Source organism: Myotis yumanensis, unplaced genomic scaffold (assembly GCF_028538775.1).
Source record: "Myotis yumanensis isolate MYYU_CA2020_CCGP unplaced genomic scaffold, mMyoYum1.0.hap1 SCAF_20, whole genome shotgun sequence".
Taxonomy (NCBI): Eukaryota; Metazoa; Chordata; class Mammalia; order Chiroptera; family Vespertilionidae; genus Myotis; species Myotis yumanensis.
Genome location: NW_027223771.1, coordinates 7,607,220 through 7,623,698, shown reverse-complemented (window position 1 = coordinate 7,623,698; position 16,479 = coordinate 7,607,220). Strand labels below are relative to the sequence as shown.

Sequence of the window (16,479 nt, the reverse complement as noted above, 5' to 3'; positions counted from 1 at the left end):
CTTTTCCCCAGGCTGCAGGCTGGTGCCAGGATCACAAGGCTGCCCTCGCCCCAAACCACTGGTTTCATCTGTGAAAGAGGCCACCTCCGGAATCCATGGGGAAAACCAACCAAAAAGATCCAAGTGACAGGGTGGAGGGAGGCAGGGTCCCTTGTCCTCCTCAAGCGGGTGACAGCAACCACACAACCCTCTCATACCCACCCTGCCCTCCCCCGCAAGACAGGCCTGAGGAATGAAGGCCGCGTGGGAAGAAGGGGCGAGAGGCAGTCACCACTCGCCAAGTGTCCCATCTACCGCCACCAGGCTCCCTGGCGGTGACATTCTCACCACACACTGTCCAGTCCTGTGAACACCAGCCCCCGGGCCTACGCTCCGTCCGCCACGCGTTCTCGCTCTGTGCTAACCGTGTCAAGTCCTGGCTGAATTCGAGAACTGGCGCTTTTCACATGGGTTCTGCAGTGGTTCCGGGCCATCATGAAAAGCACGCATGTGAACACACATTTTCATTAGCGTGTAAACAGGAAACACACTCCCCCGCCCACCCCCCCGCCCCGGAGACATTCATTCTCGAGTGGCAATGCCAGGGTTTTTGTTTTTTTTCTTAGATTTTTATTTTTACACATTTTGTGACATTTCCCTTCGTAGGGAGCAGGTTAGCAAGTTAAGCCTTTTAGATGAGGCCATCCTCAATATACATTTTAAACAAACAATATCGAAGCAGCCCGCGGGAAGGGGAGCAGCAGTCCATGAATACTATTATGGCGGAACAACAGTAAATAGGAAAAGACCGCATCCTCACCCCAAAAGCCACGCTCACTCATCTCTCCTCCACTTATCGATGGCAACGACCAGCTCTCCCTAAATGTTCCTTGAAGCCGGGGAGATGCGCGTCTCGGGGGCCTGAGGACCGTCCGTGTGAAACCCCGAGGGGAGAACTTTCAATGCAACCCTCACCCCTGAGGCCATGACCTACCTGAGGGTGACACCACCTGGCTCATTCCTCCTCTGTGCACTCCGGGCAGTTCTATGATACTGTTGGAGGAAGCGTAGTCTAGGCAACAGCATGGGAAAGAAACCAGCTTGGATTACAATAATGCTCGGGTATTTGAGATACTAGTTTTAACATGACGTTACACCTTTAAAGATCGAAGCTTTCAGCCCGGCCTGGATAGCTCAGTGGTTGAGCGGCAACCTATGAAGCCAGAGGTCACGGTTCGATTCCCAGGCAGGACTCATGCCTGGATTGTGGGCTCCATCCCCAGTAGGGGCGTGCAGGAGGCAGCCGATCCATGATTCTCTCCCACCGATGTTTCTCTCTCTCTCTCTCTCTCTCTCTCTCCCACTCTGAAATCAATAAAAATATATTTTTAACAACTGAAATGCCGCAATAGCCTGGAGCTACCCTCTCCATAAATAAGATGCTCTATTTTCTAAACTTCTGTACAGAGAAAGCAACTCATTCAAGTCCTACAGTGGGTTTAACTCTATGACGTGTCACTTTTTCCTAACGGTGAAATCACGTAGATTTCAAGTGAGCAATCTGCTTATCTCCTATGATTTCTTTCTGAAAAGACTTCAGAAAGAGAAAAGTGCATTGTTTTCTTTTTTTTTTTTTTTTTCCTTACAAGGTTAGTTGACTATTTCTTAGTAGCACATGCAAAGGAAACGTCCTCTGTAATATGTAACTTTGATCTGGTTGCCGGAGCGGCCGCTTACCTAAAGGTAGAGTTGCAAACAGGTGCGAGGCGTGTCTGTGACCAGGTGCAAACTGGTGCAAACCGTCCCCAGGAGCGAAAACTCCCAGGGAAAAAAAAAAAAGGAACTTTTAAGCCCAGCCAGCGTGGCTCAGTGGTTGAGCGTCAACCTATGAACCAGAACGTAACCGTTCAACGCCCAGGTTGCGGGCTCGATCCCCAGTAGGGGGCGTGCAGGAGGCAGCCGATCCATGATTCTCTCCCTTCATGGATGTTTCTATCTCTCTCTCTCCCTCTCCCAAACCAATAAAAATGTATTTTTTTAAAAAAACAAAAAACTTTTAAGACCACAAAGATCAACGGTATTTTTGAAAAGCCCCAACTCAGATAAAACTCCAGCGCCTTTTAAGACACGCATTCATTCATTCGACACCTTTCCAGGCTGCGAAGAAAGTTGACATTACCTGGCGCCCTCTTTGGAGAAATTAAAAAGAAGGGGGAGGTTTCAGTAAAGAGTGGGAACTTCACACACACACACACACACACACACCCCCGCTTACAATGAGCCAAGGCCTCTGCGTGTTGGTACATTACGAAACCAAATACCCTCGAACACAAAGACGTCATCAAAACCAGTGCCCGTCGTCCTCGTCCCCCTGATTGTCTAGATAGAGGACGGCCACTTTCTTCTCGTCCGAGACCACCGACCGCTGGTCCACCATCCTCTGCAGCTGCACCGTCCTGTCGAACGCAGCCTGCTCCCGGGAGGCCACGCGGGCGGCCTGGTCCTCCTCACGGCCGGCCTCCCTCCAGGTGCTGCCGTGAGCATCCCCTTCCGTCCCCGTGGCGAAGAGGACCGTGGCCTCTCGGGCCCAGCGGGGGGCCGCCTCCGTGGGACTCGCGTCCATCTGAAAGGTAAACGCAGTTCCTTTGGGCCCCGGTACCGCCTGCCTTGGTGTCCTGCTGCCTGCGGACTCGCCTAGCCCCTCTGGGAAGCCCACGGAACCGGGCAGGGCCCATGTTTTGGAAATGGGCCCACAGAAGGCAGCATGCTCAGAGGTTTGGGTTTCTGCAAGACCTCGGTGCCTAAAGGGTCTGCTCATGCCCGGCTGGGGATGGCTCAGTGGGTGAGCGTCAACCTGTGAACCAGGAGGTCACGGTTCGATTCCCGGGTTGGGGCTCGATCCTCAGTGGGGGGCATGCAGGAGGCAGCCGGTCCATGATTCTCTCTCATCATGGATGTTTCTCTCTCTCCTTCTCCCTTTCTCTCTGAAATTGATAAAAATATATTTTTAAAAAGTAATAATCATCATCACCAACCTCCCCTGCCCCAGAAACAGGGCCTGGTACACTCCTTTCCCTTTGAGCATGAAACTGTTTGGAGCCGCATGCCCGGTGGCTCCCCGACCTGTGTCGAGTTCTGGGAGGGCGGGGGGGGAGGGGTGGAGGCCAAGTTCTTCTGCACCCCCTGCCTGCTGCCAGGTAGGGTCAGGCACTTGGGAGACCATTTCTTTGGACACTCGACTTTGACCGGGACCTACTGGAAAGCGCCTCAAAAAACAGCGGGCTCCCTCGGTACTGGCTGCCCGGCCCCAGCCACCTTCCCCACTCACCTGTCCTGCAGCCGGTCCTTCGGGGGGGACCTGCTCCGTCCTCCAAACTCCAGAGGGGCCGATTTTAATGTGTCTCACAGACGAGCTGACATCCTCCAGCACATGCGAGCGGGCAAAGCCCCGCGGGCTGGTGACCTCCACGGTGGCCGACACCGGTCCCTGCTTGGTGGTGACCGTCTCCGAGCTGCGAGAGGCCCAGCCGGCGTCATCGTCCTCGGCGGAGGCGCTGTACAGCTCCTGGGTGGCCCAGCGCTTGAAGCCCAAGCCCGTCGCCGGTGGTGACGCTCCAGCGTCCCCGTCTGGGCTCCCGGGTCCCGGGCTGCGTCGCTGGGCCAGGCTGCCTCGCACCACGGCCTCCACGGCTCGCTCTATCTCACCGGCGTCGTCTCTGCTCAGCTCCTCCAGGTCTAGCTGGTCGGTGTCCACGGTCTGGGACAGGTTGACTTCGGCCACCAGGGTCATGGCCCCGCCGCTCGAGGGCTGGACTTTCTTCACGTCCACCGAGAGGCGGCCGCCCAGCCCGCCCTGGTCCTGGGCGGTGAGGGCGGACAGCTCCTCCCTCACCCGCTCCGGGAGGCTCTCTTCCAACTGCTCCATCACCTCCACCAGCTGGTGCCTGGGCTCCCTGAAGTCTCGGTTGATGGACGTGTGGAACTGGTGCGGGATTTTAATCTCCTTGTCGATGACCGTGGCCTCGGCGTGGAACTCGCCGCTGGTCGTCTCCTCGATCCAGTGCGGGGAGCCCACCTCCGCCTCCGGAGACGATGCTGGGGTCCCCGGGGGCTTCCCCGCCGTCTCCCCCCAGGAGGCCGCCGCTCCGTCCCCCGAGAGCCTCCTCCGGGACGCCGGCACGATTTCGTCCTGCCAGGAGTACCGGATGGTGGACTCCTCTTCGATGTGGATCTGCCCGTACACCGAGCCCTCGTCCCTGTCCTGCCCGAAGTCACGGCCCTCGGGGCCCTCCTCCGGGGTGGACACGAAATAACTCTGCTCTTCCTCTGAGTCACCTGCCTCCGTCACTTCTTCCACCCGCGTCGCGTTCCCCGGGGGCGGCGTGGATTTCTGACGTCGAGCCGCTGAGAACTCGACCTCCGTTTCGCCATAAATGCCCTCCTCCTCTTTCCCGAACCCCGGAGACACGTCATCAGCCTCCTCCACTCGGAAGGGGGTGGAAAACTCCTCCGTCCTCCCGCCCGCCACGTAGCTCACGGGCTCTTCCACGATCTCCACGTTGACCACCTTGGCCCTGCCCTCCCTCCCCTTCAGACCGAGACTGATGAGGTCCCCGATCATCCGCTCCGTGGACTTGGCCTTCAGCTCCACCTCGGCCTTCCCGCCCTGGCCCAGAAGGGAGTCCAGGCCAGCTCTGTCCCTCACGTCGATCTCCTCTGTCCGTCTCGACTCCACCACGATCTCCGTCTTGGTTCCCTTGTCCCCGGGCAGCTCCCTCCGGCCCACGTACGTGACTTTCGTGTCCGGAAAGGCCTCGGTCTCGGGCGACTGGGTGAACCGCTTCAGCACGCTGGACACGATGCTCTCCGCGATGGTTTCCGTCGTGGCGTCGCCGCTCGGCGAACCCGCGGTCTCCCTGGTGTCCAGCCCGAACTTCATCTCTCTCCTCGTGTCCATCCCTCCCCCCGGACCACCACCTGCATCCTTTTGTAGGGGCGTCCGGGCCCCTCGGGGGGCCCCCTCCTCTGCCCGGCTGTCCCGGGACACTTCCAGGCGGATCGGTATCTCTCTCGCCCGCACACCCGTCTCTTTGGGGGGCTCCCTCCCTTTCGCCTTGTCCCTCATGAGCTCGCTCTCCCTCTTCCTCGCTTCTTTATCCAACTTGGTCAGCTCTTCCCACCGTAGGTTCCTCTCCTCCGAAGCCTTCTCCTTCGAGTCAAACATCTTCTCTTCTCGCTTCACGTGGATGGTCACCGGCCGGTTTCTCTCCTGGTTTCTCTCCTGCTCCCTCTCGGCTGGAGCTTCCGTTTTCTTTCCCAAAACGATGATCCTCTCCTCGGACCAGGCGCTCTTGGAGGCACCCACCGCCACTCGGTCCCTGCGGTCGCGGTGGGACTCACGGGCGGGGCTGGCCTCTCTGGCTAGACGCGCCTTGGGACCGTCCGTTCTCGGCCTCCCAGAGAATGTCTGCACGGGCACCTCGGCTTTCCTCGGAAGCCCGGACATGGGAGAGAAAGTCCTGAAACTGGCCTGACTGTTGGCGGTTTTCTCGTAGGCGGTCTCCCGCCGGGCGGTGGGCAGGACAGGAGATCCCGGGCCCAGGAAGCGTCTCCTGGCGGCGGGCCCCGTGGCTATGTGTGGTGCGGGCCGTGTCCAGCTGCGATGGACACTCCCGGGGGGCGGCTTGTGCCTCAGAAACAGATTTCTCTCGTTTTCCCTCATTTCCCTCTGTAACGCCGCGTGGGTGTGCTGGTAGGCCGTGGTTCTGAGCTCTGTAGGAAGCGAACGGTTCATTAAAACGAGCATCATCGGTACCTCTTTCTATCATAAAAGCATCCCCCCTCACCCAGGTCTATCCCATCCCATCCCATCCAATAAACACACACTATTACCACGGAACGGTCGTCATCAATAAGATGGTTTCAAATCTCCAAATGATCCTGTTACAGTAAAACATGGCACTGTAGCCCTGGCTGGTGTTCTCGGTGGTTATAGAGCAGTGGTTCTCAGCCTTCTGGCCCTTTAAATCCAGTTCCCCATGTTGTGACCCAACCATAATATTATTTTCGTTGCTACTTCATAACGGTAATGTTGCTACTGTGATGAATTGTCATGTAAATAAATATCTGCTATGCAGGATGGTCTTAGGCGACCCCTGTGAAAGGGTCGTTCGACCACCAAAGGGGTCGCGACCCACAGGTTGAGAACCGCTGTTCTAGAGTGTTAGCCCGCACACCGAAGGGTCTTGGGTTCGATTCCCGGTCAAGGGCCCATACCTCGGTTGCAGGTTCGATCACCACCCCCAGTTGGGGCACGTGTAGGAGGCAACCCATCAATGGGTCTCTCACATTGATGTTCTTCTCTCTCTCTCTCTCTCTCTCTCTCTCACCATCCACCCTGAGAGCCTCCCCCAACTCCCACCCTAGTGCTACCCACACCCCATCCTGCCTTCTCTCCCCATTGGTCTCCATGGCAGCAAAGGCCAAGGGCCTCTTATACAGGAGAACGATCAAGACAGGACAATTTCTACGAAGATTCCTCTTTTGGGGTCAATATACTGCAGTGATGGCGAACCTATGACACGCGTGTCAGGGGTGACACGCGAACTCATTTTTTGGGTTGGTTTTTCTTTGTTAAAATGGCATTTAAAGCCAAAACCGGTTTGGCTCAGTGGATAGAGCCTCGGCCTGCGGACTGAAAGGTCCCAGGTTCGATTCCGGTCAAGGGCATGTACCTGGGTTGTGGGCACATTCCCAGTGGGAGATGTGCAGGAGGCAGCTGATCGATGTTTCTCTCTCATCTATGTTTCTAACTCTCTATCTCTCTCCCTTCCTCTCTGTAAAAAATCAATAAAATATAAAAAAAATGGCATTTAAATATATAAAATAAATATCAAAAATGTCTTTGTTTTGCTATGGCTGCAAAGATCAAAAAAATTTCTATATGTGACACGGCACCAGAGTTAAGTTAGGGTTTTTCAAAATGCTGACACGCTGAGCTCAAAAGGTTCGCCATCACTGGTCTAATCCTTCCTTCCTTTGGCCACGATACATAATTGCTACAATACATTTTAGTTTACGAATACTGTCTCTGGATCCTTGAAGAAGCTTGGAGAACAATGAATGCATGAAACAAGGTAGCAGACACCCGAAGGCCCTTGTCCTGAGCTCTTCTCAGGATCGAAAATCAGAGCCCGTAAAAGATTAGGGAGGCCAGGACCTAACCTGGGGTCCTCCTCAGAGTCTGGTCCTGGCCGCTATTTGCTCTCCACCTCCCCACCTCCCACCCCCCGCTTCTTTCTAAATCACGGGTGGGGAACCTTTTTTCTGCCAAGGGCCATTTGGATACTTACCAGTATAAGGGCCTGGAAATCACTTGGCCTCTGGCCCTGCCAAGGCATCAGGGGTGAGTTAATGAACTGCTGGACCAAACAGAGCAGTCTGGTTTCTAAGTGGCTCGTTCTGTATGGCCCGAGAGTGATATCATAAATACGCAAACGGCCCTGAGCAGGAAAAAAGATCCCCCGCCCCTGAGAATGGTGGCCCGTTGGATAAAATCTATTCTGTACGTAAGAGAGGGGTGAACAACGGTTATGTGACAAAACCACATCAGAACCCCAAGGCCTCCAGGTAAACGATGCTTTGCTGTTTATCCTCGGGCAGAAGCTGTCCAGACGGGAAGCATCTTGAAGTTCAAGAATTAGCTGTTCTGGTCTTTACCTCTCGGCAGGTGTTCCATGCGCTCAGCCAGGATCCGTATCTCTGGATTACTTTCTCCTTCCAATAAGGCTCTGTGGAAATAATAGTAATAATAATAGTAACAACTCATCAGGAAATAGAGCACAAGATGGGCTCTGAGGGCCGCACCGTGGAGTCCTGGGTCGATGACCACAAGGTCACAGGCTCTGAGTTTGAGGACGCGTGACTGAACGCAGACCCAGGGGGCAGAGCAGTCATCCGACCGAATGAACAAAATGAGGGTGTAGCCCTGGCTGGTTTGCTCAGTGGTTAGAGCATCAGCCCGGGAACTGAAGGGTCCTGGGTTCGATTCCGGTCAAGGGCATGGACCTCGGTTGCAGGCTCGATCCCTGGTCCCATTTGAGACATCAATCATGTCTCTCTCTCACATCAATGTTTCTCTCTCTCTGTTGCTCCCCCTCCCTTCCACTCTCTCTCAAACAAATACACAAAACAACAACAACAACGAAAGCATTCGATCAGATGATTTCTTTGGCCATGTCTAGCTCCGAAAGTCTAAGAAACTGCAGCATCTTCATCAGGTTGTGATTCCCGCCGGCAACCGAGAGCCCCGAGGACTCAGTGGCCACGTCAGCTTTGGGCCCGCGGACCGGGCGTGCTGGGGCTGGGTCGGACCGGGACTTCCCTTGAGCGAGGAGACCCTAGGAGGCTGGCCGCTGCGGACACAACAATTGTCGCGTTGCCGGAGCGACGCGGGACGTCACTAACTTCCCTGCCAAGAAATGACACGCTGTGATGGCAATGGGCAGGCAGCAGCAGGGGCCACTTGGAAACGCTGCCGATTACCGCTGAGAGCCGGGCACGGAAACAGAGGTGGGACGCCAGGGCCGGGCAGGGGCCTGGCGCTTCAGGCAAACGGGAACCACGTTCCATGCCCACTGATTCCAAGGTTGGTGATTCCCTCGGATACAGGAACCCCGTGGGCGGGGGCTGGGCAGGAGGGAAGCCAGCCAAGGGGAACCCCTTCTTTTTTTTCCTTAATATATTTTTATTGATGTCAGAGAGGAAGGGAGAGGGAGAGAGAGAGAGAGAGAAACATCAGTGATGAGAGAGAATCATGGATCGGCTGCCTCCTGCACACCCCACACTGGGGATCGAGCCCCCAACCCGGGCATGTGCCCTGACCAGGAATCGAACTGGGACCTCCTGGTTCCTAGGTCGATGCTCAACCACTGAGCCATGTCGGCTGCTGGGCGGGGAGCCTTTTCTCATGAGAACAGCAAAGACGATGGCGAGATGGATTCTACGCAAGGTGTGTGCGGACAGGTTTGCCACGGACGCAGGGCCGGACACGTACACGTGTGCCGATGCCAGAAGACAGACGAGGGGCAGGGCCCGGAGCCCAGCCCTTCCACTCGGGGCAACAACCAGGAAGCAGGACACCATCCCATTAATCCCACACCCTCGTGACCAGGCGCTTCAGGTCCCAGGAACACAAATAGCTCCCGAAGCCGAGAAAATTCTGAGGCCTGTACCGGATCGGAGGAATGGAAGTCCGAGGATGCCACCGACAGTGAAGGGGCCAGGGTGGGGCTTGGTGAGAAGGCCACGCGCTGGTTCAGACCTGGCAGGAAGCCTGGCTTGTCGCTGGAGCGGCCCAAGTCAGGACAGAAAGTGTTGGGGAGCACAGGTCAGCGAATACATCTATGACAGGTGTATGTGGAGAGATGTTCAGGGGAAAGAAGATCTCTCAGGCCCGGCTGCCAGTGTGGCTCAGTGGATTAACCATCATCCCATGCACCAAGAGGCCACCTGTTCTATTCCCGGTCAGGGCACATGCCTGGATTGTGGGCTCAGGCCCCAGTAGGGGGCGTGCAGGAGGCAGCTGATCGATGATCAGTGTTTCTCTCTCATTGATGTTTCTGTCTCTCCCTCTCTCTTTAAAATCAATAAAAACGTATTTTTTTTTAATAAAAGGAATCTCTCACCTGGCCACAGTGGCTCAAGTGTTGAGCATCGACCTATGAACCAGGAGGTCATGGTTTGATTCTCGGTCAGGGCACTTGCTTGGATTGCGGGCTCCATCCCCAGTAGGGGGCGTGCAGGAGGCAGCCGATCCCTGATTCTCTCTCATCATGGATGTTTCTCTCTCTCTCTCTCCCTCTCCCTTCCTCTCTGAAATCAATACAGATATTTTAAAAAAAGAAAGAACACAAATCCTGCGGACAGCCCCTCCAGACCACGCTGACGACAGCCTACCCACCATCTTCTGGAGCTTTTCCCCAAAACGCCCCTACAGGCTTCCCCTCCTGGGGAAGGGCTCAGACCCACACCTGCGTCCCCCTCTCCATGGCTGGCACGGGCAGGTGTCACCTTCTGCACCCGGGCACCCATCCGGGGCCTTCCCAGGCACGGACAGGCAGGCACTGGCCATGTCATCGGTGCCTTAATTAACACACACCCTTCACAACACACACCGAGCCCTGCCCTCCACCAGACGAAAGGCAGCGGCATCCACAAACCCACTAGCATAGAGGCCAGAAATGCACGATTTCCTCAAAACCTCTCCAAGGACCAATTTTTAAAAAATATATTTTTTGTTGATTCCAGAGAGAGGAAGGCAGAGGGAGAGGGAGAGAGAGAAACATCAATGATGAGAGAGGATCATGGACCGGCTGCCTCCTGCTCACCCCTCCTGGGGATGGAGCCCGCAACCCGGGCATGTGCCCTGACCGGGAATGGAACCGTGACCTCCTGGTTCATAGGTCGACGCTCAACCACGGAGCCACGCCGGCCGGGCTCAAAGGACTATTTTTAAGGAAGAGACTCGTATGGCTTTAAGAAGTGGGTAGAGCTTCTCTGGTTATTTTGAGGCGAGGAAACCGGCCTCCAGGCCTTGGTAACTGCGAGATGCCAACCTCCTGACTCACCGCCTATTTGTGACCGTTTCATGTGGCTCCCCAGGTCGGCGGCCTCCTCAGCAGGAAAATAAGTGGACGCGTGTGAGAAAACCACGTCTCCGGCCTCATTAAGGAGTCGGGACAAGCCCAGCCGGCGTGGCTCAGTGGTTGAGCGTCGACCTAGGAGCCAGGAGGTCACGGTTCGATTCCCGGTCAGGGCACATGCCCGGCTTGCGGGCTCCATACCCAGTAGGAGGCGTGCAGGAGGCGGCCGATCCATGATTCCCTCTCATCATTGATGTTTCTCTTTCTCTCTCCCCGTCTCCCTTCCTCTCTGAAATCAATAAAAATATATGTAAAAAAGAAAAACAATCCCAGAGACAAAGCATAAAATCAGTCTCCTGATTGCAACCCAGAGAGGAAACAGGAAGATCCCTGCCGGGAAGAGACCGGCCTGGCATCCGGTGTTACCCAACACCGGCTCAGAGCTGGGTTTCCGGGCCGGCCCGGCATCGGCTCTACAGTGGTGCCAGGTTTGGGGCACCTCCCACCCCAGCCTCCGTCCATGTGACTCATGAGGCCCTTTGTCCCCTGGCCAGAGATGGACGCATGACTCAGGAGAGCCTGAGAGCTGGGCCTGGAATGCCATGGGGATGGCTGGGAAACAACCCCTCCTACGTTGCCAGGACAACGGCCCCTCCTCAGTTGCCAGGACAACGGTCCCTCCACCGTTGCCAAGACCACAGCCTGGAGCTGCCGGGAGCCCATCCTTACCGATAGGTTGCCACCTCCAGGCTGAGGCTAGTCTTCACCTGCACCAGCTCCTGATAGTCCCGCAGGTGGTCGGCCATGGCCAAGGTGAGGGCGGCCTTCTCATCCTCCAGGCGGTCAATCGCACTCTAGAAAGATCAGAGGGTGTTTAGGTCAAGGCCCGGAGCTGTGCTGGGTCCAACTGGAGGGACCAATAGTCCAGGACACAGAGAGATGAAAACCATCCAGGTTAAAGGGGCAGTCATCGAAAGGATGGTTTTAAGTGGTGCATTTGTTCCATGTAGTTTTTTTTTTTTAATTATTATTACATATGGAAGTTTTGTGTGTTTTTTAATCCTCACCTGAGGATATTTTTCCATTGTTTTTTTTGTTTGTTTGTTTGTTGTTGTTTTTTTTGGAGAGAATGGAAGGGAGGAGGGGGAGAGAGAGAGAAACATTGATGTTAAAGAGACACACCAAATTGATTGTCTCCAACCTGGCTGGGGATTGAGCCTGCAACTGAGGTATGTGTCCCTTCTATAAAATGAATGAATTTTTAAAAATTCTTAAATATTTTTATTGATTTCAGAGAGGAAGGGAGCTAGAGATAGAAACATCAATGATGAGAGAGAATCATGGATCGGCTGCCTCCTGCACGCCCCCAACTGGGGATCAAGCGCACAACCCCGACATGTGCCCTGACTCGGAATCGAACTGTGACCTCCTGTTTCATAGGTCGATGCTCAACCACTGAGCCAGGCTGGCCGGGCTAAATCTTTTTTGACTGTACTTGTAGGACATCAGTAACAGGGTACATGGTCACATGACTCTTACAGCCCTTCTGCTGGTCAATCACATCTGTCCATCTCTCCCCATGTGCTGGTGTGTCCCCACCTCTAGAACAATGCCAGCCGCACGGCACCCCACTGATGACTCCAGACTCAGCCACAAGGTTAGCGTATAGAACATAAACTCATTACTTCCTTCTACTCTACAAAATTCAACCTAAATAGTCCAACCTGAGACTGTTGTAGTTTATTCATTTCAAAGACGTTCATGTATTGTCAAGCTGCTTAGAAAAAATAAAAACAGATGCACTCAATTCTCCAACCACAAACCTCCTAAGCTGGTTAAGGTCTCCTAGCCATGCCAAAGGGGTCTGGGCAAAGAATCTCTCTTCCCAGAAGGCACGGAAGAGATCTGTACCCCCCTTCGCCCCCCAAAACACAAAGAGGAAAATCAAACGCGTTGGAATGAAAGGAAGTATTGTCCCAACCACATTTCTATGCGAGTCAACTTTTCCAGAAACTGCCAAAGGGAAGTTTGACTTTTGGAAGCAGGGACATAAGACTCATTGGCGCCCGAGCCGGTTTGGCTCAGTGGATAGAGCGTTGGCCTGCGGACTGAAGGGTCCCAGGTTCGATTCCGGTCAAGGGCACATGCCCGGGTTGCGGGCTCGATCCCATTGTGGGGCGTGGCAGCTGATCCATGATGCTCTCTCATCATTGATGATGTTTCTATCTCTCCCTCTCCCTTCCTCTCTGAAATCAATAAAAATATATTTTTTTAAAAAAGACTCATTGGCTCTCAACATTCTCCAGAGAAATTGTAACCCATCCCATTGATGGACTAAAGCTTCAGACTTGGGCCTGGCTGGCATGGCTCAGTGGTTGAGCGTGAACCTGTGGGCCTACGAACCGGTTCGAATCCCGGTCAGGGCATATGCCCAGGTTGGGGGCTCGATCCCCATTAGGGGGCGTGCAGGAGGCAGCCGATCCATGATGTTTCTCAGCAATGTTATTTCTATCTCTCTATCTCCCTCTCTCTTCAATCAATTAAAAAAAATTTAATTAGGGGGGTAGGGGTTCTCTCCACCCCTAGAGCTCCGAGGTCCGAGATGAGCCGAGTGAGCCGCGACAGCAAAGAAATGGTGAGGATTCAGCCCACACAACACGCCTTCAGGGAACATCTTCCAAACCCACTCACTCTTGCACCGCAGTATCACCCGATCACAAATCTTTTAACTCGGAGCTACACAAACTGTTCCCTTAAAAAAATACTTCTGAGTTTATGGGCGTGTTATTTTAAGCCGTCCTCCTGGGAACTACTGATAGGAGAATTTGGGAATATTTCCAATTCTGTCCGGGGCTGGGCAGGGTGTACAGACAATAAATCACACCAGGTGTCACCCAGGCAGTATCCGAGGTTTGAGCCTGTGCTTCTCTGGAATAGCAACTGTTTACCTTACTCGGCACTTGTTATAACAGCCTGCCACCCGGCCCCGTTTCCGCGGCTTTTACACTCCCCAGAGACCTGGCTTCAGCTCCGACTGTGAAAAAACACACACACACACACACACATCTCTAGCCCTGGCCGGTTTGGTTCAGTGGATAGAGCATTGGCCTGCGGACTGAATTGTCCCAAGTTCGATTCCAGTCAAGGGCACATGCCCAGGTTGTGGGCTCGATCCCCAGTAGGGGATGTTCAGGAGGCAGCTGATCCATGATTCTCTCTCATCATGGATGTTTCTCTCTCTCTCTCCCTCTCCCTTCCTCTCTGAAATCAATTTAAAAAAAATTTTTTTTAAGATGACAGGGACAGAGCTAGCCACCAGAACCTGGCATTTGGCACTCGCCCACTGAGTCCATGGGCCAGGGGTCCATTTTCTGGGGCTGGAGAGATGTTGGGACCCTGAGGTCCTGAGGCAGAGCAAGGGGCCTTCCTTCAGTGTCCTGGCCCCAGGCGGTTCAGGCACCCTCAGGGCCGACCCCACCCACCGGTGACGCCCCGTGAAGGCGCTGTGGGTCCGGGGATACCCGCCGTTCCCCCATCCCCTGCAGGACGCTCCGGGCCTGGGTGGGGACCGGGATGGAGCCGGTCCCTGTGAACGGACCTGCCGCTCCTGGGCTTGCAGCTCGTAGGCCTCGCGCATCCGCAGCAGCTCGTCTTCCAACAGCGCGCGCAGCTGCTCCAGCTCCAGCGCCTGGCGCTGCAGGGCTTCGGCCTCCTGCGCGCACAGCCGGCTCTCCTCCTCCGCCTGGTGCCGGCTCTCCTGGCCGCGCCGCAGGGCCGCCTCCAGCTCGCGCACTTGGTCCTCGTACACCTGCACCGTCTCCCGCCACGACTCGGCCACCAGCAGCGAGTAGCTGTCGTGCACCTCCCGCAGGCGCGGCGGCGGGGGCGCGGCGGGCCGGAGGGCGCGGGCGCTGTAGCTCAGGGTCAGGCCGGCCGCCAGCGCGCGCAGTTCCCGCAGGTCCCGCTCGTGGGCCGCGTCCAGGCCGCGGCGCTCGGCCTGCAGCCGGCCCAGCAGCGCCTCGAGGGCCGCGCGCGCGCCCAGGGCCTCCTGCAGCTCCCGCCGCTGCGCCCCCAGCTCGGCGTCCAGGCGGCGGCGGGCGGCGCGCGTCTCCTCCGCCAGCAGCTGCACCTCCCGAAGCTCGCGCCGCAGGGCATCGCGCTCGCCCTCGGCCAGCGCCGTGGCCCAGCTCAGCTCGTCCAGCTGCTGCCGCAAGCTGCGCGCCTCCTCCGCCCAGCGGGCCTGGTCCTCGGCGTCCGGGCCCTGCAGCCCGTGCCGGCCGCGCAGCTCCTCTTCCAGGAGCAGGTTCTCGCGCTCCAGCTCGCGCACCCGGCACACGTAGTCGTAGAGCCGGGCGTTGAGCTCCTGCAGCTCGGCCTTCTCGGGGCCCGTGTGCAGCTGCCAGGACAGCATGGTTGCGGGTGTGCGGGGCGCTGCCAGCCGGCCGGCCTGTCCCCTCCTGTCCCGGTCTTGTCCCCTCCGATGCGCCGCTCCCACCCCGCCGCCGCCGCCGCCCGGGAGGCCCGCAGACTGCGCCCCGAGCTGGCGAGCAGCCGCACTTGGGTCCCTGGCAGGGGGCGGGGCGCGGGCAGGTGCCCAGCCAATCAGAGCGCAGCGCGGCGCGGCGCGCCCAGGGCGCAGCGCACGGACGCCGCGGGCTGTGGGGACGCGCGGCGCCACCTGGTGCCGGAGTGGCCGCGGCGCCCGGCCGGTGCGCACCTCGGGGCCCGCGCGCGCCCGGGTGCTGGTCGCCGGCGGAAGGGACGTGAGGAAAAGGCTCCCTGTTGCTGCCCTGCCGCGCGCACCGACGGCTCCCAAGGGTCCGACCCGGCCTTCGTGGGCGGACTCTGAAGCCGCCATGAGGTGAGAGGCCGGGTTGGGCAGGGGGGCCTTGGAGTTTGGAGGAATGTCTGTCTTTAAAAAGTGCACAGATACGCGTCTCATATACGGATGTAACTTATCGTATGCACTTATGCACACCCCTATGCAGGAAAAGTGACATTTTCACTTAAAACGGAAGTGCATGCCCAGGTGCTGAAGTTTTGACGCACAAGCGAGGCGTCTGAGACGGGGTTGCTGGCATCCCACGGCTGTCTTAGAGCAGCGGTTCTCAACCTGTGGGTCGCGACCCCTTTGGCGGTCGAACGGCCCTTTCACAGGGGTCGCCTAAGACCATCCTGCATATCAGATATTTACATGACGATTCATCACAGTAGCAACATTACAGTGATGAAGTAGCCACGAAAATAATTTTAATGGTTGGGGGTCACAACATGAGGAACTGTATTTCAAGGGCCAGAAGGTTGAGAACCACTGAGAGGGTCGCAGGCTGCACTGTGAGACCTCGGCTTCTATCCTTTGGCGCGAGAACTGGTGGCGAGCTCTGGGGGCAGGGTTTTCGTGGGCACCTGACATTTCCCCAAACTTTTTTTTTTTTAGAGAAAATTATTTTCTTCCTTTTATTGGTTTCAGAGAGCAAGGGAGAGGGAGAGAGAGAAACATCTTTGATGAGAGAGAATCACGGATCGGCTGCCTCCTGCACGCCCCCTGCTGGGGATCGAGCCTGCAACCCGGGCATGTGCCCTGAAGGGAAATCGAACCGTGACCTCCTGGCTCATAGGTGGACACTCAACCACTGAGCCACCGAGGCCGGGCCCATTGCAAGATTTTGGTAAAATTACTAGTAATTAGAGGCTCATCGTGTTGAGTCTAATTGTCAGAATGATGCTATGGCTGGCATGAAGTAGTGAGTTGTTTTTTTAAAAATATATTTTATTGATTTTTTACAGAGAGGAAGGGAGAGAGATAGAGAGCTAGAAACATCGACGAGAGAGAAACATCGATCAGCTGCCTCCTGCA

The 16,479-nt window shown here is 56.1% G+C and overlaps 1 protein-coding gene across 1 annotated transcript; it reads right to left on the bottom strand.

Moving 5' to 3' along the window:
- Nucleotides 1-586: 586 nt before the first annotated feature.
- SYNM (synemin) lies at nucleotides 587-15,133 on the bottom strand. Its single transcript, XM_070400603.1, has 5 exons — nucleotides 14,221-15,133; nucleotides 11,352-11,476; nucleotides 7,699-7,769; nucleotides 3,308-5,751; nucleotides 587-2,602 (listed from the first exon to the last, which is right to left on the bottom strand). Exons 1-5 carry the CDS (start codon nucleotides 15,031-15,033, stop codon nucleotides 2,321-2,323), a joined length of 3,735 nt encoding a protein of 1,244 aa, XP_070256704.1. The 5' UTR covers nucleotides 15,034-15,133; the 3' UTR covers nucleotides 587-2,320.
- Between the last annotated feature and the right edge of the window lie 1,346 nt (nucleotides 15,134-16,479).